This window comes from Ambystoma mexicanum, chromosome 2p (genome assembly GCF_040938575.1).
Source record: "Ambystoma mexicanum isolate Mex_15411 chromosome 2p, UKY_AmexF1_1, whole genome shotgun sequence".
NCBI lineage: Eukaryota > Metazoa > Chordata > Amphibia > Caudata > Ambystomatidae > Ambystoma > Ambystoma mexicanum.
The window spans coordinates 1,006,402,737-1,006,426,585 of record NC_090923.1 but is presented as its reverse complement, the minus strand read 5'-3'; the positions used below and the strand labels follow the sequence as shown (position 1 = coordinate 1,006,426,585).

Genomic DNA, 23,849 nt, shown 5'->3' with positions numbered 1-23,849 from the left:
ATGCATAGCAGAAACTGGACAACCATTTCATACACCCACTTCTCCAAAAAGCAAGAAAAAAGGCCTTATGCCACCTGATGGCAGTTTTTAGACCGCTTCCCCAGAAGCCTAACGCATAAAAGTCTGCATCATGTTGCACTACTCACAGAGGAAAGTGCCCGAAGAGCGGACGGAAGAAGCAGCAGGGTTGAGCACAGGTAAGTGAGGGGGGCGGGGGTAGTGTGGTGGTGGGGCCATGCAGCAGGAGAGGTGGTGCAGGGGGTGCGGCAGGACCCCTGAAATGGACAGGGGAAAGGGGGAGATATAAGACAGACATTGCAGGGGACAGCCTTCACAGGCTGGGTTCCCCAATGCTGGTATTATGTATGCAGTCTTCGGACCTAAAACCTATACGGCAGTCTTTAACACCTTCATTCATGGTCCAGTGACTTGGGAAAAGGGGCCAAGAGAGCTAGATCTGAAAAATGGTTGCCGATAATACAAGGATATCAAGTGATGTGCAATACTAACACCCATCAGCCTAGCTCTATGATGGCAACAATAGAAGTATTTAAAATTGGGGCACTGATAAGATTTATATACACTCTATACACAATTCAGGATACCAGAAGACATATTTGTAAGGATATAAGGAGAGGCCCGAGGACTACCCAGTAAGGGACATTTGTGATGCATAACACAGATGCAGAAATCCATTTTCGGTGAGGTCAGTTTAATAATAAATCTTTATTTTCAAAGCGTTGCCGGAGACAAACTCAAAACAGACATAGAATTTCCTGTAATTGCAAACCATGAGCCCCCCCTTTTCAGGGTTTAACACGGTTGTATATCTTTTGTAGTTATATAGATTTCAGTACATGGACAGTGGCAGTTTCTATGATCTCATCTAAGTGAAACTCATCATTCATAGCAAACTATATTTTTTTACATTCAGACCTAGTAGCCAAAGCCGTGTAGAGGGGTATCGACCCTACGCCCCTCAACTGAGTACAGAAAACATGATAGGCAGATCAATGGTTCCATTATTACAGAAATCAGGATTGTAGTGTCTTTATTTTTAGGTAAAAAGTGCACATGGCACAGTGCATATTTGGGTTAAAATGACCCAGGAAGTGAAGGGTGCTTAAATTACACATATATCGTGAATACATAAAAATATATTCTAGAAAAGAGATACAAAGTGAGAAATGGTTGAGGTTGAATAATTAAATAATGGCTCCCTGAAGGGTAGCACAGTTGCAGACTGACTGTCTCTCGCTGTGAGATAAGTATGTCTGGGAGGTTAAATTTGGAACTTGGCAGGAAAAGCAGACGAGATTGATGATGGAGTCAGATAAATGCCAGGGAAAATACCAATTTGAACAGACCAGCTGTATTACTTGGCACCACTTAATTGAGAGGGGCATTAAACTAACTTGGCAGAACCTCGAAGCGTACATAAGATATTGACAGTGATGTGATTAAAATTGTTCTTGGCAAAAGATGTAGAATTATGTAATTGTGTTCAGCCGGGTTTAAGGTAGCCTATTAGTCTATGCATCAGACAGCAAGTGTTAATGCCAAGTATGCTAATGTGGGCTTGGGGTGCACCAGATAAGTCACCCTGTCAAAGAGAAGTGTTTTTTCCCTCTGGCTAAGAGAACCTATTAGAAGCATACTTTGAAAAAGTAGTAATTTGCATGGGGCTGTTACATCATCCAAATAAGCCTATATAAGCAAGTTGAAAGCAAAATGTTGCTGTGTGTTTTTCCAGAAGTGTCTTGTTAACTCATCTAATAAAGACTGTTGTGAAAACCACCCACGTGCCTGTTTTTTTGTTCCTAGCCCTGCCTCAAAATCAATTCAGCGATGCCAGAAAGCTTGATCGAAAGAGATGGGAAGAGAGCCACATGTTCACTTGGCATCTCCAGATGGGACTCTAAAGTCTTTCATAAAGATTCAGGAACAAAGACCCAGGCTTCATGTTGATATGCTGACGGAGGTGGGGAGATGCCTGGGGACATGTCAAGGTGTGTCAAATCCATTGGGAAAGTGGATAATTGTTTTGGAAATAAGTTAATTTCAAATGTAGTTGTTACTAGGTTTCCTCAGATGCCACCCTGCAGACGGCGTACTTCGCCTGTCACCACTAGACAAAGCTGTTTCCTTAGGAAACATATAGTGGTCCTACTGTGTGAATGAACACCTACTGTAACTTAGAGACTGCCTACTGTGTCTATTGTCACAGCTAGAGGGAGCTGTTGCCTTAGGAAATATATAGTTGTCCTACTGTGTGAAAAAAACTGTTTTTTCCATTAACATGAATTACAACCAATTACAATCAAATACACCACATAATGTATTAACAGTCTGGAAAAAAATCCTTTCCTTACGCACTTTGGCCAGTGGACAAGGCATTGGCACTAGTACAAAGATAAAAGAAGTAGCACACAAATAAAATCAAAATAATAACGCATTCACAGTTACAATATACTTTGTAAAAAGAAGGAACACATATTTCCAGAAACACTTTCATCATTATCACATTTAAACACTTGATGTTCTGCAACTTTAAATATATACAAATTTGTTGTCCCTGATATAAAATATTCTTTGCTGCTTTATAGTTCTTCAGCTACGAGTAGACAAACATAAGCTTTACAAAATGTTTCTTAATACAAGAAAGTTCTTGACAAACAAACACTATGTGGGGGAGATCTTGTACCACTGTATCTGTATTTTATATTTTATTTGATTTATAATTCGCTTTCGCCAAAGTGTTGAACAGTAAAATAAAGAAGTAAAATCAGGTGAAGCAGTACATGCTAAATAATGGACAGAAGTAAAGAAGGATGAGACTGGGTTATTGTCAAAAGCAGATAAGAGATGAGATTTGAGGTGAGATTGAAAGATATGTAGGGAGGAAGAAGAATGGGTAGAGAGTGGAAGTGTGTTCCAGTGCTTGGGGGCGAGTAGGGCAAAAGAGCAGAACAGAGAGGAAGCATAGGGAGGTTTGGGGGCAGAAAGCAGGAAGTTGTTCAGAGAGTGTAATGTGCGATTGGGAGGATAAAGCGTGAGAAAAGGTAAAGGGGACGAGACCATGGATACACTTGAAAACAATAGAACTAACGTGAATGAGAATAGAGGATTCAAAAATGGAGAGAAGAGCAGAGGAAATAGAAGAACGAGGAGGAAGAGAAAAATGAGCCGAATAGATGATTTAAAGACAGACCGGAGGGGGGGGTCAAGTGAAAGGCAGGAAAACAAAGTGGAAATTCAGAGCAACAGTCAATGTGAGAGAAAAACAGAGAATTGATAAGAAGTTTGGTGGTATGAAAGGAATGGTAAGGGCGTGCACAACGGCTGTTAAATAGGACATAGCGGGAGGTGCAAGTTATGTCACAAATATGATGGCAAAAGGAAAGAGAGGGGTCAAAAGGGACACCCAGGTTACGAGCAGATGAGCAGGGAATGAGGGAGGAAGGAAGAGAAAAGAAAGAGAGGGAGACAAAAGGGGGGATGGTGTGGCAGGGAAAAAGAGAATCTCAGTCTTAGATGGATTAAGATGGAGAAAGTGGGAAGACATCCAAGCTTGGACAGCAGAGAGACAGCTAGAGACAGTGGCGTGTTAGGTCTCAGAAAAGGAGAAGAAGTGGGTGTCATCCACATAAGAGATGAAGTGACAGGTTGGAAGAAGGAATGAAAGCAGACAGCGGAAGATTGTATTGTAGAGGGAAAATCAGAGAGGACCCAGAACAGACCCTTGTGGGGCACATTCTACCCTCATAGCTCAATCTTGGACAGACCCCCTCTGCCCTGTTGATAAGCATTTGTGGAGAATAAAACAGAGGATACAATCTGCACTGGTCCTATTTATAGAATGCTGACTAAATATTGCGGCAAGCATCTCCTTGGATTTATCCATTTTACAACCCCCTCCCCCATTTTATTATAAGCAAAATGACTGCATTCGAATACATCCTAGAGGGGGATAGGATACGAGGAGGGACACGCCTTATGGGTGTTGTTTGGTTATTTATGCACCGATGGACTTCCCAGGGCCATGATAATGCCTGTGGCCATTCCGACCCACTCCTTCCCCTCCAAGCCCAACACATATCCTCCTGGGAGTGCAATGAGCTAGCATTTTATCAAATAGTAACATCCAACTATCTGCTTGAAGTGACTTCCGGTGTCATTTCAAAGCAGTCTTCTGAGAGTTAATCGCTTAATTTGAGCTACAAGTGCAGTTTGTGTAATAAAAATGACAACCATGTGTGCCATCAGCCATTTGATTTATAAGCAGTGTGCATATCATTGCACTGATGTCCTGTTAAAACAAGCATTGGAAAAGCCAACCGTTTTGGCTTGTGCATAGGTATTATGATTTTGCTAGGCACTGCTTTCATATGTCCAGGTACTCACAGAAATATGCAGATGCTACCATTAATGGCCAGTTAGTACCATTATGGCAGTGCCTGGGAAATGCCTATCCCCTGCCTACATGAAAGCCAAAACTATAAACATTGCCAATGCTTGTTCATGGATGGTACAAGCTGTAAGATTTTTCCTGTGGTTTTCCATTACAATGTGTTAAACACGCATATGTTTTTATACTTCAGGAGCTGAATGACTAAATTACATTCTCCTTGAGGTGTAACCTCTCTCTGGAAATTAGTATCAGAGCCAAGAACGGCCTGTGCACTTGAGATTTGTAAGATAGTTCATTCAAAGATGAATACATTAAGCAACTCAAATCAGCAAACCTCAGCTGTTGATATATACGTGGGACAGCAGTGCATCACTTACAGGTAAGGCTAGCAAGGACTAACTTTGGAAATTCACTTTGTGTGGGAAGGGAAGGATGGGTAGAATACAGAACCTCCTGCCTGAACATGTGAAGCAGTACGGCCAGAGCCGAACCAGATTGTGAAGAACATCCCCATCTAAAGATTAGGAAACCCATATGAGATTTCCTGTGAGTGGCAAAGGAGACCATGGCCAGAGTGACCTCTCACAGAGAGCATCACATTGGAAAATGAACATGCTTGATCATCCCTAAAACAGATACGAGATCCTAATAAAAAAGCTTCCACAGGACTCTTTTGCTCTTTTCTGCCTGTTTCTCCATCCTGCTGTTACTATCCCTCCACTTTCTGTGTACCCACTGTTTCTCTCCTTTTCTGTGATCTTACATCTTGGTCATATTCCAAGAACACATAGAAGTTGTGATCCTTCCGAAGAATGGGATGTGCTGCCAGGCGCTGCAGGAAGACTTCATGCATGGCAACAGTCTTCTTAAAGATGGCCAGGTACTCCCTGTGGAAAGAAAATGCATACATTATATACAATTAACATTCTGTTATTTTCAAATACACTTCATTCCAGCTCTCTCTTCTTGAGAATGTTTTATTTTTATATTTTTATTTTACATTTTCGTAAATAATACAAGCAATCACTAAAATGATCACATATAAATACAATATGAACAAAGAAATAAACAAAATGAACCACATTAGACTCAAACCCCCCAAACACAAAATACAAAACACACACACACTAACATTCAACCATACGCTGACTATCAGCTAACCTACATAACCCCACTTCCCATACCATAAGATCATAAATCTAAACATTCATACTACCCATATAAATCATTAAAGGACATCCATTTCTCAATGTAATCCTCAACCATACCTCTTTTTGTAAATACAATCTTCTCATAGTTTGATAAAACCTGTAACTCACAAATCCAATCATCTGCCTGTGGATATTTCTGTGTCTTCCACATTTTCATTATTTGCTTGATAGCTCCTATCAATGATTCGTTATTCGACCCGGCTACAGCACATCTACCGGACTTTGATAACAACATAGACAAAGAAGGCAGATGAGGAAAAGCCATAACCATTATCAGATCCAACCGATTTTGAATCTTTCCAATAGTCACACACTCTTGTACATTCCCACAACATATGTAGTAAAGTACCTATCTCCAAAACACAACCCCAGCACAAATTACTACCTATCAACATATGTTTATGCATGCGTACCGGTGTCCAATATAAACGACCCAGCACCTTTCGATGAATCAACCTTAAATGTAAATCTAACCATGCCCTAAATACTGCTTTCAATACATATTCCCTATGATTCAGTGTAATCTCACGCTGCAAATCTGACTTCCATTCCCGCCGCAATTTATCCCAACGCTTCACATATCACGTCTCTACTGGGAATAACCATGCGTGAACGGGTGTTAAAGATCTCACACAGACCTGGCCTCCTTTCAAGCAGCGATGGTAACAAACTCATCTTATGCAGTAATAACCTACAAAGGTTCACATACCTTTCCCTTTCTCTTTTCACAAAGCTGTATAGCTGAACCAAGACTCAGTGGCTGACAAAGGGATAGTATGGGAAGCATACAAGGCGACTCTAAGAGGCGAAATACTGAGCTGGACAACTGCACACAAGAAGGCACATAAGAAAGATGTTGACGAGGCAGAAGCAGAGGTGAAACGCGCCAAGACGAAATACACAACTACGGGAGCAGAGATAGACAACACATCCCTGCAAATAGCACAAAAGAAACTGCACAACGTGGCCCTGACATGTGCGAAACAAGCACATAGAACCATGCGCGGCAGACTCTACGAGACAGGAGATAAAGCCAGCAGGATGCTGGCCTGGTTGGATAGGAGAGAGGAGGGACACCATCAAGTGTGTCACATAAGCACCACAAACACTGAATGGGCCTCAACTGATCCAGACATCGCGGAGGCATTCGCAACCTACTACGGAACACTATACGCCCCGCCTACGACACCAACGGACCCCAGCATACTGGACTCATTAACCATCCCAACGTTAAACGAAACACAGAGAACGCAACTCGAAGCCGATTTAACTGAAGAAGAACTGACTACAGCCATCTCACAGCTACAAAATGGAAAAACCCCAGACCCCAATGGTTTCCCAGTGGAGGTATGGTAGAAAATTGGCACTGGAGAGGTGGCATCCCACATGCTAGAAATGTTCTTGTGCGCAAAAGAAAAAGGAATCCTCCCGCCAGACTTAAGGGAAGCTGCTATAGTGTTGATACACAAGGAAGGCAAGCCACCTTGTCAGGTCCTGTACCTGTGTCTGCGGAAGCTGCTGAGCCCCCACAATCCCCCCAAGCCGTGGAGTCAACTACTGGATAAAACAGCAGAAATCTCCACAACTCAAAGGGAAAGGGGAAATTGGAGAAAATAACAAAGACACGGGTAACTCCTCTTGTAGTCGAGAACCTCTAGAAGAAATAAACAAATAACATTACAATCTCGTTAACAATTACCTTTCTCTGAAATTTTCCTTTAGTGATAGAGAAATACCTGTTTAGCCTCCCTGAGGAGCTGAGAGGCTTGCTGTGTAACTGTTTCTTTTAGCTTAGAAGAATACATAAGAATAATTCTGCTGGAATTATTCAAAGGTCTTGTTTTCCATGACTCTTAAGTTAAAATTCAAGAGATTGTATTTCATTGATGAGATTAGATTGCCATTTTAGCTCCTCTAGTTCAGTTGGTTTTGTGCCATTGTTTAAAAAACAATCCTTAACTTCATTTATCCAAAACTGGATTGTTGTTTCAAGTTTTCTTTAAAGTTCACAGGGAATAAACTCTTCTGGATGAAAGCTTTATGTCATTAAACTAGATGCCAAAATCTCCTTTACATACATAACAGGAAGAAGAGTTCAATTAAAACAACACTTTCTCAATGCACACGCGCATTGAGATCGAATAATATACCTAATCTCAAACGCGCATGCGCGAATCAATAGTGTCCTAAAAACACTTTAAACTCCCAATGCGCGTGCGCAAACAAATTGTGTTCCTATAACATAAACTCCTTCCGCACATGCGCGAATAAAATGTGTCCTTAATGTTCAATACTCATAATGTGCATGCGCATAATAAAGTCTTCATTAATCTTGAATCTTAACGCGCTAGTGTGAATTAATTCTAACAGCCCAATTCACATGCGCTCTGCCGGGAGACACTACCTAAAACCTCTCCGTCATATGAAAGAACTTTTACTAGCTACGCCTCTAAACTTGCTCATGCGCGATGACGGGAACAACAAATTCCTTAAACACTGTCACTCGCGCATGCGCATTACCTTCAGAACAGTTTCAAATACGCAGAACTAATAACGGAACTTGCAGTCAAGCGCGTACTCATTTTAACATTTAAAAAAAAAAAATATTTCTTTGAGTCGTTCGCTAAGGCACATGTAACTATTTTGGAACACTTTCATTAAATCAGAGAATAGATTGTTATAAACATTCCAAATAACACTTAAACCTCACTGGAAAACTTATTATAGTTGCGTGTAATAAAAGTTTCTTTCTTCTTTCATGTAAACAGTCACAGATGAGCAGAATCAAGCAAGAGCCTAAACTAAATACCTAAACTACATAGAATATTTTTCTCTTCAAAGTCAAATACGTATTTTCATCTGTTAAAGTTTTGAAATTAAATAAGTTCACAATCTTCTCATGAGCTTTAAAATCGCTGCGCTCCCACCACTGAGTCTGCTTGTCCTGTCCAACGATGAATGCTTCTCAAGAAATGATTCCAACTCCAAATTGACTGTCTTCAAGTAACATAGATTAAACCAAAACACAGATAAAAGGAAACAGGACCTCCCTGCTTCAGGTAAGACAATGAAAGGCAGTTTAGAACCTTGGAACCACTCTCAAGTCTCATCAGCCTCCAATCACAAAATAACATCTTGACTACCAATCAGATCCCTGATTGATTCCCTTCTTCCTTCCCACCATGCTGGATTGGGACACTCTCCTTCTGATAAAGTGATAGTCAAGGAATATGAAGGGAGTATTTGACATAAACATAAATTATCATTGAAAACAAATAATTAATCAAAGGAAACCAGGATAAATGAAGACTGACAGAGAAATGAAACCTGAAGGGAGTATTTGACATAAACATAAATTATCATTGAAAACAAATCATTAATCAAAGGAAACCAGGATAAATGAAGACTGACAGAGAAATGATCCCTGACAACGCATGCTGTTCCTACCGACCAATCTCACTCATAAACACAGAAGCCAAAATACTGGCAAAAATACTGGCCAACAGACTTCAGACAGTGATAACCTTCCTGGTCCATCCGGACCAATGCGGCTTCATGCCACAGAGATCCACGCGACTGAACATTCACAGACTCCAAACTGCCATCAAAAAAGCATCATCCCTACAAGATGCACTAGCACTCCTCACTATTGACTTTGAGAAAGCTTTTGATTCGGTCCACTGGGAGGCTCTATGGCACATAATGGGTAAGATGGGATTTGGGAACCACTTCATAAATTGGGTCAAACTCCTATACAATGCCCCGACGGCAGAAATTAGAGTAAATGGCTGGTCCTCATGCAGTATAAAGCTTGGGAAGGGAACCATACAGGGATGCCCCCTTTCTGCGATGTTATTCGCACTGGCAATTGAACCACTAGCGATAATGCTGAGAGAGCCACGGGCTTGGAGGGGATTTCATTGGGCACAGAACTGGGAGGACAAATTCTCCCTATATGCGGACGACCTCCTGATCTATCTAAGCGATCCAGTAGTTTCATGCCCCATTGTCACGAATATACTAAATACTTACGTGTCCTTTAGTGGGTTAAGAGTCAATTACACTAAATCCTTATTGTTCCCGATCAAAGGGATGGAAGCAGCGGCCCTACACGACTGTCCATATAAAACTGTGCATGAGCAGTTTAGATACCTTGGGATACAGATCACGACAGACCTAACACAATACGTAGAGAAAAACCTGCATCCAATAAGGGGTAAATTTGTTAATGATGTGAAACACTGGATGTCCCTCCCACTCACCCTCCTAGGAAGGGCTGCCCTGTTCAAAATGCTGGCCCTACCTAGGTTCCTATACATCCTGCAGAATACACCCGTGTATATACCAAAACTAGAATTTCGTAAAATAGATGAAACACTTAGGAAACTCTTGTGGTTGGCGGGCACCCTCGAATCGCACTTAAAACGCTACAGCGCTCCGTATGGGAGGGAGGAATCAGTCTCCCACACCTACAGACATACTACTGGGCAGCCCAAATGTCAGTGATAAATGACATCCTACATAATGACCCAACGTTACCGCACAACAGAGCAGACACTCAAGTAGAGCAGGGGACCACGCCGATAGAAGGGCTTTATCAAAAGCAAACTCGCCCATTCCCACCTACAATAGCTGCACAGAGAACACGGATCTGGATAGACGTACATAGACACCTAGGTTGGGAATGGAAGGTTACACTGAAACAACCCCTGTGGCGTAACAAGCATCTCCCAGAACTTAGAGAACTCCCAAATGGGTGGCCTGGGAAGAAGCTGGGATAGGAAGACTAGAAGACATGATAGAGAACGGAGAAATAAAGACCTTCCAGGCCTTAAGGGACGAGTTTGATCTTCCCGCCACAGAGCACTTTCATTACAGGCAAATGAGACATGCACTCACCACAAGTGAGTTGGATCTCCCCAACATGCCAGAGTGCACCCCGATTCAAAGAAACATAGTGATGGAGAGGATTGATCACAAAATAACCTCTACAATGTACAACGCAATTAGCTCGTTTGCTACAACAGAACTCACAGGACTGAAAGAGAAATGGGAAAGAGACATGGGCCCAATCCAACCAGAGGAGTGGATTACAGCTCTCATGTATCCCAATGAAACCGCGATCTCAGCTAGAATTAGATTGATCCAACTGAAAATCCTGCACAGGGTTTACTATCACAGGGAGGCCCTGCACCAATGGCGAAGAGCAACGGACCCCAAATGTCTACGATGTCGCCAAACGAGAGGGACCTTTTTCCACATCCTTTGGGAATGCCCGCAAATCCAAATATTCTGGCAAAAATGCTGCGAAAGACTAGCAAAAGTGATTGGCCGGAAGATACCAATGGACCCCAAACTGCTAACACTGGGGATAGATGAAGATATTGAGTTATCCAGATTCGAAAAACGTATGTTTGCAACATCCACAGGCCTTGCAAAAATGAACATAGCTTAATTGTGGGGCTCGGCCTCATCCCCACAATACGAAAAATGGGTAACGGATGTAGAGATGTGCGTACCAATGGAAAGGAGAGTGTACACCACAAGAGGGTGCCCAGGGAAGGCGACCAAGATTTGGCAAAGATGGGAGGATAACTGAGGGCATGTGGCAAAGAACCGAAAGCCTGCTGGACTGCTGAAAATGACTAATTCAGACGATCGTGATGAGCCTAGAAACCTGCGTAGCGCAACAATATTCACGCACCATGCGGAAAAGAACCAAAGCCAAGAAGAAATGTATACCTGTATGTTTGAGAGTATTGACTAAGAGTTAATGTGTTTTGTTTTCTCTTGTTTGTACCTATAAAATAATAAAATATTTTATCCCAAAAAAATGTAGTCTTACGAGGGACAAACATGACCCGGATAAGCTTCCTCACTAGAGCGTCCTCATGACAGTCGTCCAGATCAATACCAAACAACATCTGTATAGGCGTGTATGTGGCACAGGAGCCCTGAATGCGTGATATGCTTGATAGGACTTTTTTCCCAAAATGATGTAATCTTGGGGCAGGACCAAAATATATGTCCCATTGTGAACTCTTGCCCGTAGCCTCTGAAGCAGACAGGCGCTTGTATTAATTTAATAGTATGTAGTCTAGTCAGGGTAAAGTACGCTCTTTGTATTATATTGTATTGGATTTATCTGTTTCATACATTTGATGACATATCATTGATCATAGAGGAAAAGCTGTGTACATAATCCACTTCCACTGGGATTCCCAAATCATCCGACAAATATTAGACAAGGTCATATTCCTCCTTAAAATATTCGATATGCATAGCCTACAAAATGTTTTGCTCTCAGGCAAGTTGCTAAGATACCTGGCAAATTCTGAGTCCCACTTTGATGGGTCCCTTTTGTGTGACTCATAAGTCGTATGTACGTTCACTGATGCTATGAGAGCTGTATACTGCAGCCACTTTGTCCGTGAGGCCCAGGATTCCCCTTACTGCCCGAAATGGAAATGGCATGGGCTCGTAATATAGATTCATAATCTGGATATTTTGCCAGTGTAGCTCTAGTCTGACCCTTATGATAGAAGCACCCTAACACTGATCCAAGGTGGAGCTACGCTGGTGTTGGTCCCCATCAGCTTAAGCATTCGGTTCCATCGTCTGAGTGTGGGTCCAATAATGGTGTGTTTAAGAGCTCTAGGTAGCTTGGCCGGTGGGATCGCTAATACTTCCTGTGGAGTGAGAGGTTGGAGCCCACATGACATTTATCCAGGAAAATTCTCCTCACCAAAGGAAACATACTTTTCAGGCTTTCAAGAAAACTGACTAATCAAGAAATTAAACTAAGAATCTGATCTTTGGCAGTTTTTGCAAGTCAAAGTAACGGGTGAACTTTAACAGAAGCACACATTAGCCCTAATTGGTCCTGATATATTTCAGAAATGTCCTTGACATACATCATATATACATATGTTGTACTTCCAACCATCACCCTGCCACACAGATAGTCTTCTGGACTCTAAGGACTTGCATGCACCCAATGGACAGCCTCAAACATTGATGCTGCAGGAATGTAAGTGTCAAATTGCCAGGCTCATTAAGGATGACTTGATTAGAAGAAGCTACCCCTTCTTCTGTGACAGCAGAGCCATCCTGGATGAGAGGTTAGTGTCATTTGTCAGGCAGAGCTATACCAGATCCGAGAACAAAGCATGTCCAGCACATGCACTACAAAGGACAACATGGTCAACCAATATCCTGATATTCTGACCACCATCTATTCAATCGAAAGCCCGTCATCAGAGAGACCTGATAACTAAGGGAATGCCCATAAGAATAATTTGAAGGAACATCCACCCAAAACATGCATGGTCTGTTGTGTTTTAGATTTGGAAATTTTTTGTTTTGGACTACACTAGTAATCTGGAAGGAGTTCTCATTTATTGGGTTATGTAGGCCATTCTGCAGGTACCCACTGCTCGAGGTACCTACTTTAAGGATTAGATCCCTTATATGGATTCCTTTTAAGATCTTATTTCCCCATGAAACCCCCCTTAGGTTCACTACAGCAAGGAGGTGAAAGCTACCAGCAAAGTTCCAGGATCCCAAATATAGTATCCATTGAGCAACGAGGTAGGCCTGGTGTGGATTTATTACAAGTATGAACAGATCAATACGTGCCTGGCATGATGATCTCTGTCTGGCTCTGAAGCCTCCTCGCCTTTGTAGACCTCCATGTAGGTTATATGTGAAGATCTGTCCTTATGTCTAGATATTTTTTTTCAGTAAATAAAAGGCTACCCTTTTCCTCATCTATTAGCACATGTGTTGACAGGATGGACTTGACAATTCGTCACTGCCTAACCTGATCTTTCTAGAATGGTACCTTCTAGCTACTGCTTACCTCCCTGTACTATATGCCAACCCTGAGGTAATCAATCGCTCCTTCATCAAATTGTAATAACATGTTCTCATCCTGCTCTGCCTTTTGCTGGCAAGGTGCTAGATTGGCAGGGGCAAAGAGATGGCAATGGGCGCTGCGTGAATGCCAGTGGGATCACTATTCAGAATTCACTTACGCTTCAAGTTCTTGCTTGACCTTGGTAAATTCTTCCCTGGTCATTGAAGTGTCGCCCTCTCCCAACTTTTGCAGCTTCTCTCTGGAAGCCTCGAAATCAGGTTTTGGAGGTGCAGGTGGTATCTGTAGGTCAAAGAAGAAAGCACTTTTATAATCCAGTGTGTGTGGTAGTTAACATAAGTGACATTTTCTAGGTTGACAGCTTGAATACCAAAATCCCTTTGTTTTCATAGAAAGTACATTAAGTATAGCAATCTGTGCACACCTCCCTTACACATGGCTCCTTTTGGCCACCTCAATGAGCCTTGGATGGGAGACCAGTCTCTCAGGCTATTCAGCTGCTAGCTTACATTTCATCGTGTAGTGGTGATAAGAGAGTTATGCCTTGAAGAAGGCCACTTTATCATTGGCACCAGAAAAGATTAGAGCCCAAATTGCTAACACGTTCACCAAGAATACTGGTATCTTCCTAAGATTTCACCATTATTTGAGATCCACTCAATTTTGGCTGGCTTCAGCAATGATGCATGCAGTAAATGTATGTGATTGCAGAAAAAACAGAAAACTGTCACTGCTTCTTCCCTTTCTTATATCTCACAATGAACACTGCCATCAACACCCTCTACTTCGCATTTCTGGTCGAGAAAACAAAGCTATACGCAGGGGTGTTGCTACGTCTGGAAAAGATCCGGGGCTAAGCTAATGTCGGGACTGTCGGGACCTAGGGCTAGCTACCCTTTTGGTTGTAGCCCCTGAGCTTTTATCCGGGGCTACAACCAAAAGGCCAGGGGCTATAGCCTCCTCAGCCCCCCCCAGCCAGGGGCGCCGAGTACGGGGGGGCTGCGGGCTCTGGCCCCCCCCCCGGCAGAATGAAGTCGGGGCTGAGCCCCCCTCGGGCTGGAGAGAAGAGAGGCAGTATGGATGGCCCTTTGTTCCATCCATACTGTGTCTCTATCTGGCGACTTGGGTAAAAGCGGGGGAAAAACGATGTTTAGAAATTGTGGGACAGATGCAAAGTAAGAAGTCTTGCTTTGCATCTGTCCCTCAATGTCTAAAATTCGTTTTGGGTTGGGTATACTTCTACATCTGTGCACCGGGGTGCACAAGAGCCTCTTGCTTTGCATCTGTCCCACAATTTCTAAACATCGTTTTTCCCCGGCTTTTACCCGGGCCGCCAGAGAGAGACACAGTATGGATGGAACAAAGGGCCATCCATACTGCGTCTCTTCTCTCCGGCCCGGGGGGGGGGGCTCAGCCCCGACTTCATTCTGCCGGGGGGGGCGTGCCCCGTAGCCCCCTGCACCCCGCACCCCTGGCTGGGGGTGGGGGGCTCAGGAGGCTATAGCCCCTGGTGTTTTGGTTGTAGCCCCGTTGTAGCACTTTCTAGTAGAGCTGCCATATTTAAAATGGGGCAATGCTGGTACTCCTCAGTTAGCTTGCTATACTCTTGATGGGATAGTACTGCTGTAACAGGGCTTCTATAATTGTTGAATTGTTGAAAAGTATAATCTCAGCGATAATACTATGCTTTTGTTGAGGCAATGCTAGTTCATCTTAGTGGGGCTGCTATACGTTTGATGGGACAACATCAGCACTTGTCAGTTGAGCTGCTACACTCTTATTGACAAGGCCCCAGCACTTCTCAATAGATGCATTTCTTTTTATTTTAATTGGTTATTTATATATGCGTGTACTACCCAGAGGTTTCTAAGCGCGGACTGAGGGAGCGAACCTGTGTTGCGCGAACCGAGGGAGCGAACCTGTGTTGCGTGGACCGAGCGAGCGAACCTGTGTTGCGCGGACCGAGGGAACGAACCTGTGTTGCTCTGTGCCGTTTTGCTTCCAAGGCGAGCACGTTGCCCCTGAGCTATCCTTCCGATACTCTAAAGATCTGAAGTACATTTAATGATACAGAACCAGAACTATTGAGCAAGTCTGTCATCATCAGAATAACGCAACACTGTCATGGTTATACAAGAGCTCATACATTTAAAGGGCTGGAATTACTCAGAATGTAGCAGCACTATTCAATAACCCAAAGTTCTTAAGCATAGCTAATGTGAAAATACTACACTTCTCACCGTTGGGACAGTACTGGCACGTCTCACAGAGGCTTCTACACCTTTTATGGTGCAGCACTGATCCAGCCTACTGCTCACATGCTCAGAATTGTCATTTCTCAGAAGGACTGTAACGCTATACCATTGTGTTCTGTATGTTGACTGCTTCCTCACCACCAATGTGGATTCATGGCTCTCTCCCAGTGTCTAAATAGTAGATCTGTCTACATTCAATTGGCAATGGGCATGGAGCCCATTGCCTGCCTGCTGTCCATAAGCTGCCGCTCAGGATGTTGGGAGCTGTGATGGGGCAAGGGATAGAAGGCACAAGCCTGTCGGATAGCAGAATCAGCAGGGTCTTAAAACCTGCTCACTCCTTCTGGAGGGGCCATGGGGCAAAATTAGCCTGATCCCACATACAGGGGTTGTTACCCCTTTATCTCTCCTGAATGAAAGAATGAGCTCTCTCAAACACAAGTTATCACCCCTGCACACACATTGAATGAATATGGTATGGATCTATAGATCGAGAAAACTGGAGTGAGAATTCAGAGTGTTTTAACAGAAATATGATTTTCTTCCCAAATGGGACACTGACTCCATTAATATACATTGGGTCACTGAGATGACCAAGAGTGAAACTGTACATTCAGTTGTGAGATTACCAGCAACGGTTGATACTATGCTCCAAGGAGTGAGGTGCCCACTCAATATATCACACTGTTTATAGGTGTGAGACCCATCCTGAATACTTGCCCAAAGAGCCTTGGCCAGAGTTTCACACTGAAGAAGTGAGCATGTGATCCTGGGTCTGCAGCCCACACACATGCAGGGGATTCCCATGCTCCCACTTGCAAGATTTGCACCAAATTAGTGAGGTTGTGCTCCAAGGTAGGAGGCACATGCACAATCTTTGCTCTGACGTTTGACACACTCACAGGATTGTACGGCATTTCGTTCTCCCATCCTAGTTGTGTTGCTCTACCTTTCGAGGGCTACTACAACCTGGATGATTATAGAGGGGTGGAGTAGGGGCAGTGATGGCCTACTGGAATGCAACTCGAAGGCTTAAATCTCCTTTTTACTTGACTTTAGTATATGCAGTACATGCTAGCCAATGTTTCCACACTCCCGCGCGCCGTTGCACCAAGTTGGCGACTACATGCAAATCTGAGGTCCTATAACTGCCAGTGATGTCACTTTCTGTATTTGCCCCCCCCCCTGAGAAATTCATAAGTCGGCTCCCCTGCCCCCAGCAACGCCTCTGGCTATACAAGAGAATGCGTATGGAAAAGTTACTTACCAGTAATTGTAGTTCACCAAAATGGGTAATTTCCCAAAGGTTGAGTGGATCACAGAATGATTATTTATATACATTTTTAAAATAAGCCAAAAAGAAAGCAAAGATATTTTTAAATAGATGGTACAAAGACCCTCACTGAGAAACAGATTTCTTCCGCTATAAGACTAACAGCCACAAAACACAGAGCATGCCTGGCCTAGTAGCAGTTGCGTAGATTATTTTCGAAAATAATGAAAAGTAACCAATCAAGACAATACCCATCTTCTCCATAAGGCGAGAAATGGTAAGTTTGTTCCGCATAATATCAAAGGGCCCATAGTGAAAAACGATGACAACCGGTAAGAAAGATTATTTTTCATTCCAACGTAGTAAAATAGCAAGAAGTACCGCCAAATGATGTAGAGGCTGGGAATGAAGAACGTAAACATCAGGTAAAACCTCCCTGATACCAATAACACGAACAGACTTTGCTGAATTCAAATATTTCTGCGTGAGACATGTCCCTTCTAAATCCCTCCCCTGAATTTGCATCTAGGAAGTAATGTCTACATAAGGTGTAGACTGAGCACCAACTCGCCACACAGCAGATCTCCACAGCTGGAATTCTGCTTTCGCAAAGCCATAGTAGCAAAGGGCTTGCTAGCTGAATGTGCTCTAGGCTTATCTGATAACTAAGTTGGGCATTATCGTAATACAGGCTAATGCAGGAAATCTGTCAACTATTGACTGTTTAGATGTCGTCACACCTGGACTTTTAGTGGCATTTACGTTCAAAGTTCTGCAACGTTTAGTTTTGTCCCAGTAGTATCTGACCCATGCAGTGCATATTGTGGATGCTAGGAAAGACACTTTCTGGCAATGATGTTTGAGATCTGTTATGTTCATGAACTCAAATGGGTGCATCTGCAATAGGTTGCAATGACTGAGAAATCATTTCTCAAGGACAACAATTGGTCACTAGTCCTGGAAATAGGGTTTTTCGGGCCAAATAAGGTTCATATCCATTTTGAAAGCAGCACATGCAATCAGAGGGTCCTGGTTACATGTGTTAAAGACTCCCATTGAAGGGGGTTGAGATCCCCTCACTATGTGCATAGACCTTATTCAAATGCACACACGTCCATATTGCAGTAACTCCAGAGCCAACCTGCCAATGCCAATTAAATCTAGTAAAGTTATAATGGACAGGTGAGATTCTATTAATAGCACAGAGGTGAGTACTAGGCACTGTACTTTTTTTGTTTTATTTATAAGTAGAAAGAAAATAAAAAACGACATCTTCCATAAACCTTCCTAAATTCCCTTCCTCTTCGGGAGTGTCTACCATTCAGCTCCACAGTATCTAGTATTACTCCTTTCTTGTGAAACACCAGGTCCTCCATTCCGGCTGCGATCATCACATACGCAACAGCGCCCATCTCACAACACAAGCAGCAACAATCCAAAGAACCGGTCTGTGAGACAGCTCTCCTCCAAAAAACATCTGGCAGAGTTCATCCAAATGTTCTGAAAAAATACAAAAGCAATGAGCAAAACAGAGAGGGAAGGAAAGAAGGGCTAATACTCCTCTGCCTGCCTGTAACAGACTCTCGCCTGTCTGTCGCAACTTTACAGGGACTAGTCAGCATTTAATGTCATGGCATATTTTATTATGCACGTTTCTAAGTCGTAAAATCGCAAAATCGGCACAGATGAAGCATGCATAACAGGTTCGTAAGATTAGGGCCTCATCACGAGTTGGGCGGTAACGCCGGCGGTATTAGCCCTACTGCCAAACCCGTGATCCGGCGCTAATAGCGCCGGGGGGTTTGGTGGTAATGGAATTCCCCATTCCCCACTGAGCCCATTCGGGAATACCCCATTCCCCATTGGGCTCAATGGGGAATTTTCGCGCTCTTACCGCCAGCGGATTTCCCGTCGGCGGTAATAGCGCGAATTTTCAGCGGATTTCCCCCAGCTCAGAGCTGGGGAGAAATCCGCCGAAGCCCTGATTTGGCAGACCCTTAAATCCGGCGGTAATAGTGCGACCGCCAGATTTAAGGGTTACCGCCAAACTTGTGATGAGGCATGGTAATCATCATTAGCCTCACTCCCATGACTTGTCACATTCCTTACTACCTGTCTGATGACAGACACAATGCGGAGGCCAACCATTTCCCTTCCTTTTTATTGCATAAAAGCCCACCCCCCAGGAGTGTTGCTAGGTCTGGAAAGGATCTGGGGCTACGCTAATGTCGGGACTGGGGGCTAGCTAGCTTTTTGCTTGTAACCCATGAGCTTTTATCTGGGGCTACAACCAAAAGACCCGGGGCTATAGCCACCTTAGCCCCCACTAGCAAAGGCTCTGCTACCCCCCACTATCTCCTCCTTTGATTTTTCCTCTTTCCTATTAAACACCCCTCAGGCAAGGCAGGTAGAGGTGGGAGGGTCATATAGAATGTGACGAGTCGTGGGATCGAGAGTAATGATGAATACCATATGTAATCTGTCATTACCTCTCCCATATCTTACTATACATAAAGAAATAGCAAGCAGTATTTCCTTAGCCTGATTTCACAAAGAGCTTTGCAAGCTACAGTAATGCAAACATTATTGTTTGCTGAACTAGAATGGTCTACCAATCTGCTGTGAGAATGCAGGACCAACGATTCTGCAGAGAGGGAACCACCCTTAAAGACACTCAATTTCACTCTCTTTTGCATTGATCCTGCAAGAGGAACTTTTGCCAAGTCATAACACCACCCAATGGCATTCCTGAGCCAATGGCTCATGGTTGCCAATGATGCTTTCTTCTCCCTGGCATTTCCACAAAAAGTGACAAACAAGGCACTAGAAGATTTGAATGATTCTGTATTGGACCTGTAGGGTCTGCGTACTCTCGCCAAATCCAGACACCCCCATGGGCCCAACTCGCCCTGTAGAACTTGGAGAACCACCTTCTAATCGGCATGAGCATCAAAAAGACTTCTGGAAGGAAGAAGGTATCAGTTCAGTGCACAAGATAACTATTTGCTGTTGTGAACTTCAAGAAAGGTTTATGAATCCGAAATGTAAACTCTTCTGTCTGAGGTGATGGACTACCATTTAAGGAAACATATGTCAACCTCTTCTTCCGGTTCAAAAGGAGCCATCTGTAGATGCCACAGGACCTGTAAGAGGTCCCACCATGGAAGAACGGCTTTCCAAGGTGGTCTTTGTAATTTCAAGTCCTGGAACCGGTGCAGGATGTAAGGCACTAGTTCGTCCAATGCGCTATTGAAGCAGAAAGCCTTAATGGCCTCCAATTGCATCTTCAGTGTGGAGGGAGCAACTTTCAAATGAAAACGGTCATTCTGCCAGGCTGTAAAGGAAGACCAGGCATGCCAATAGGTCTGTAGAGTCCTAGCTTTCTGAGGTGTCGTCTAGGGAAATCCCCAGTTCCCTAAATCCTCTTAATTCAGTTTCCAGGCTGTCAACCTCAGTAACCCGATAGGTTCGTCTGTCACCAAAAGAGTATCCACCCGCAATGGGTGAAATGGCAGCCCCATCGTCTTGTCTATACTCATCTGTTGAAGAAGAGAGAACCAGGACATCCACATCCAGGACATCCGCATTTGTGAATGAAGGATAGCACAGGGGCAAAGCGCTGGTCTTGGAAGCAAGACCACTCGGAGCAACAGAGGATCGATCCACGCTTAGAAACCAAACTCAGGTATGGTATTAGGTGCGTTATAAAAAACAATTAAATACATTAAATAATAAACATTGCCACCAGAATCGCCTGCACTCCCTCAAGCCTGATCTTCCAACTCAGATGTGGAAAGGAGGGGGGAGGGGAGCCCATGAGGCCATACACCAATCATACTGACAGGCCCGGCTGGAGAAGCAAACCACGGTAGCAGAGAACTCTTCTAGCCAGAGATGACCCAGCATTCTCCACCAACTTCTAAAATATTCTCAGATGTAAACAGAAGCCCCTGGGGCTTGGAAACACATTCTCAATGTGTCCACTGCTTGATCGATCTCACAAGAAATGCTGCCTCTGTCTGTTGTATATGCATCTCTGCCCATCTGAATCACCGTGCTGCTACCAGGACAGAGCATTGGCATCAAGCACCCCTCGAAGGTTCTCAAAGGCCTTGGTGAGCCAACTGTCTATTCGTAGCAGGACACTTTTGTTCCTGACTTGGGTATTGAAGTGCTGTAGATCACTTCATTGCTGGGGAAAGCTACCTCCAATTGGTCTACTGTTGGGACTCCCACCTGGTAAAACAGAGAATGGTGCCAGGGTAGCGAGAGAGACTGGTGAAAGAAGGCAGAAGATTATAAAGATCAAATCATTATTTTTATTTTATTTTTATTTGAATGTAAAAAAAATCAGTAAACATTTTTAATTCGTTTTTTTTTTAAAACATCCTAACATCATGCATTCATACATTCATTCAGCTAATTGAATTCCTAAAACATTTAATTATTTTAAGATTTTAAGAAAATTCCAATTAATTTCCATTGTATTGCTAATAATTGTTCACTCCAAACAAAATATCCCATTCCCACCTGGGCCATTGACTATGTACCTCTAGAGAGTCATGCTCCAACCTGTGAAGCAAGCATTGTTAAATCTTTAGATTGTGAAACCAAAATGCAGATGTCCACTAACCTGACCAGATGGTAGTGACTTGAGGATTGCGAAGATTCCCCTGAAAATTCTACAGCCCTCTATCCGGAGGAAACCAGGAGGAGAGGGGGCAGCACTCCCAGGGAAACCCTCTGGGGTAGAAAACCTTGAGCTGGAAACGTTGGCACAGGTCCAGCAGCTCGTAGGTCTGAGGAGCTTTGATTGGAACTCTACACCGGTGTCAGGAATCTGTGGTCTGGATGGCCTGGAGGTCCGTCAAAGGGAGCGCACCGTAGGCTAAATTCAACTAGGAAAAGATGAGGGATCTCAGCAGTCTTGATGAGGGTGAATATATTCCCTTTGTGAGCTGCTCGGAAATGGTTGCTGAGAGGCTTCAGGCTGTCTCACCGGAAGAGTGGCGATTATAGTAGCCGCGAAAATACTTTGATGTAAGAGGCAATAAGGCTCGGAAAGTGGCGTTTCTGGACTCGCGAGGAGACTTTTCTGAAAGCGTGAGAAGGATCGCCTGGGCGGAGCAAGCGGATACTCTTGGTGTCGGTCAGGGGAGGCGTCTGTTGGAACGCCTCTGATAGACTCCGGGCGATTGGCAGAACGAAATGAGATTCAGAGTTTCCCAGATGGAGCGTCTTTCTGATGAGTAGCGACGCATTGGACTGCTGCAACTAAACAGCTAGATGTGGTCACGTGACGGCATAGGAACCGTGCGTGCAAGAGCTGCAACACCTGCCAAAGCAAAACAGAAATCCCACAGCCATTTTAGGGGAAGGAACGAATAGAGAATGACAGCGCTGTCTGCGGTGCCAGAACGACCAGTGCTGGTAACAGGATGTAACAAGCATATTTTGGTACTACTACCGGCCTGTCCAGGTACAGGGGACATCCTCTTTCTAGGTTGTGGCCACCAATGGAGGAGTCCTCGAATGCAGGATGACATGTGGTTGGAGGCCTCATATTCCCTTGAGGCCGGTGTCCACTGTGCCAGGATGAAGCATAGCTGTGCAAGATGCTATGTGGCCTTGCAGGCGTAACCATACCCACCACAAGGTCTCCTTTGCTGTGAGCACCCAGTCCAGGTGTTGCTGCAGTGCCATGGTCCTTGTGGTTGGCATACATGCTTGTTCCTTCAGGGTGCCGAATTGAGCCCTGATGAATACCAAAGACGGAGTTAGAATGAGCTGGGATTTTTTCCAGCTGATTAGGATTTGCATAAAGACGGGGCCTGCCCCAGCCAGTAGTCTAAGTAAGGATATACTTATTGGACCGTGGAAGACCTCTCAGAGTCATGGATCTCACTACCTCAGTGCCAGCCAGCAACTGTACCACCAGCCGTTTACACCCAGGCTACCCCTCCCTATCTCTGCGTCCCTTCATTATCCAAGCAGCACGACCCTCCCCTGGAACCGGGTTGGCAGGGCGGAGGGGAGGGGGGACACCTATTCAGGAATTTCCACACCAGCATGACCACCTCCTCCATAATTACCAAAAGGGGAGTTGCTTTGGTCGACAACATCCTCACCCCAGAGTGTGCTGTCTCCGTGGAGACAGGAAAAAACAGAGGAGGAAGGCAGGGACGTCATTTAGGGGTTACCAGGGGTCACAACTCCGACCCCTGAGGTCTCCTTTGCTACCCCTGTGGTCTCCCTTGCTACCCCTAAAAACATATATTTTTTTAAAAAACGTGTAAGCGCCATTGCTCTTTGCTTCTGGAATGGCAGGCTTTCTTGTACAGGCCTCTTTAAAAAAGGTTCCACAAGTCTAACACTTTCAGCAGACATCATGAATAAGAAAGAATAGGTATATCAAATAATGTGTCTTTCTGTAATTGTAAACAATAATTGCTAGACTCATTAAAGGTTTATTTCAGCCACACTTCAGGGGGTGAGTCACTGATTTAGTCTGTTCTTAAACACCTCAACTCAGCCTTTCATCCTTCTGTTGTATGTATATTTTTTCTATATAAAGCGCTTAAGCATAAGCATTAACATTTGGACATGGACGTCGTCTTGCATTCACAGTAATTTGGTAATATGGGACTATACACACTGATCTTAACAATACATATGGCGATCCATTCTTGTTTGAAATGTATATCACATTATAGTGATATCGTAACCATATTGTTCGTAATATACTTAGGAACAATGCTATGTGATGCCACTTCCTGTTTTGTCAAGGGGTGAAAGGTCGTGTTCCATTGCTTCCCGCGATATC

General features: G+C 43.8%; 1 protein-coding gene across 4 annotated transcripts in view; it reads right to left on the bottom strand.

Annotated features, from left to right (window-relative positions):
* SNX32 (sorting nexin 32) overlaps positions 1-23,849 on the bottom strand; it is a 490,023-nt gene that overhangs the window by 233,145 nt on the left and 233,029 nt on the right. For all 4 annotated transcript variants that reach the window (XM_069644826.1, XM_069644829.1, XM_069644825.1 and 1 more), the window contains 2 exons: positions 13,659-13,780; positions 5,175-5,298 (listed from right to left, as the gene is read on the bottom strand). In XM_069644826.1, coding sequence (XP_069500927.1) covers positions 5,175-5,298; positions 13,659-13,780 — 246 coding nt within the window. The remainder of the gene's footprint in view (positions 1-5,174; positions 5,299-13,658; positions 13,781-23,849) is intronic.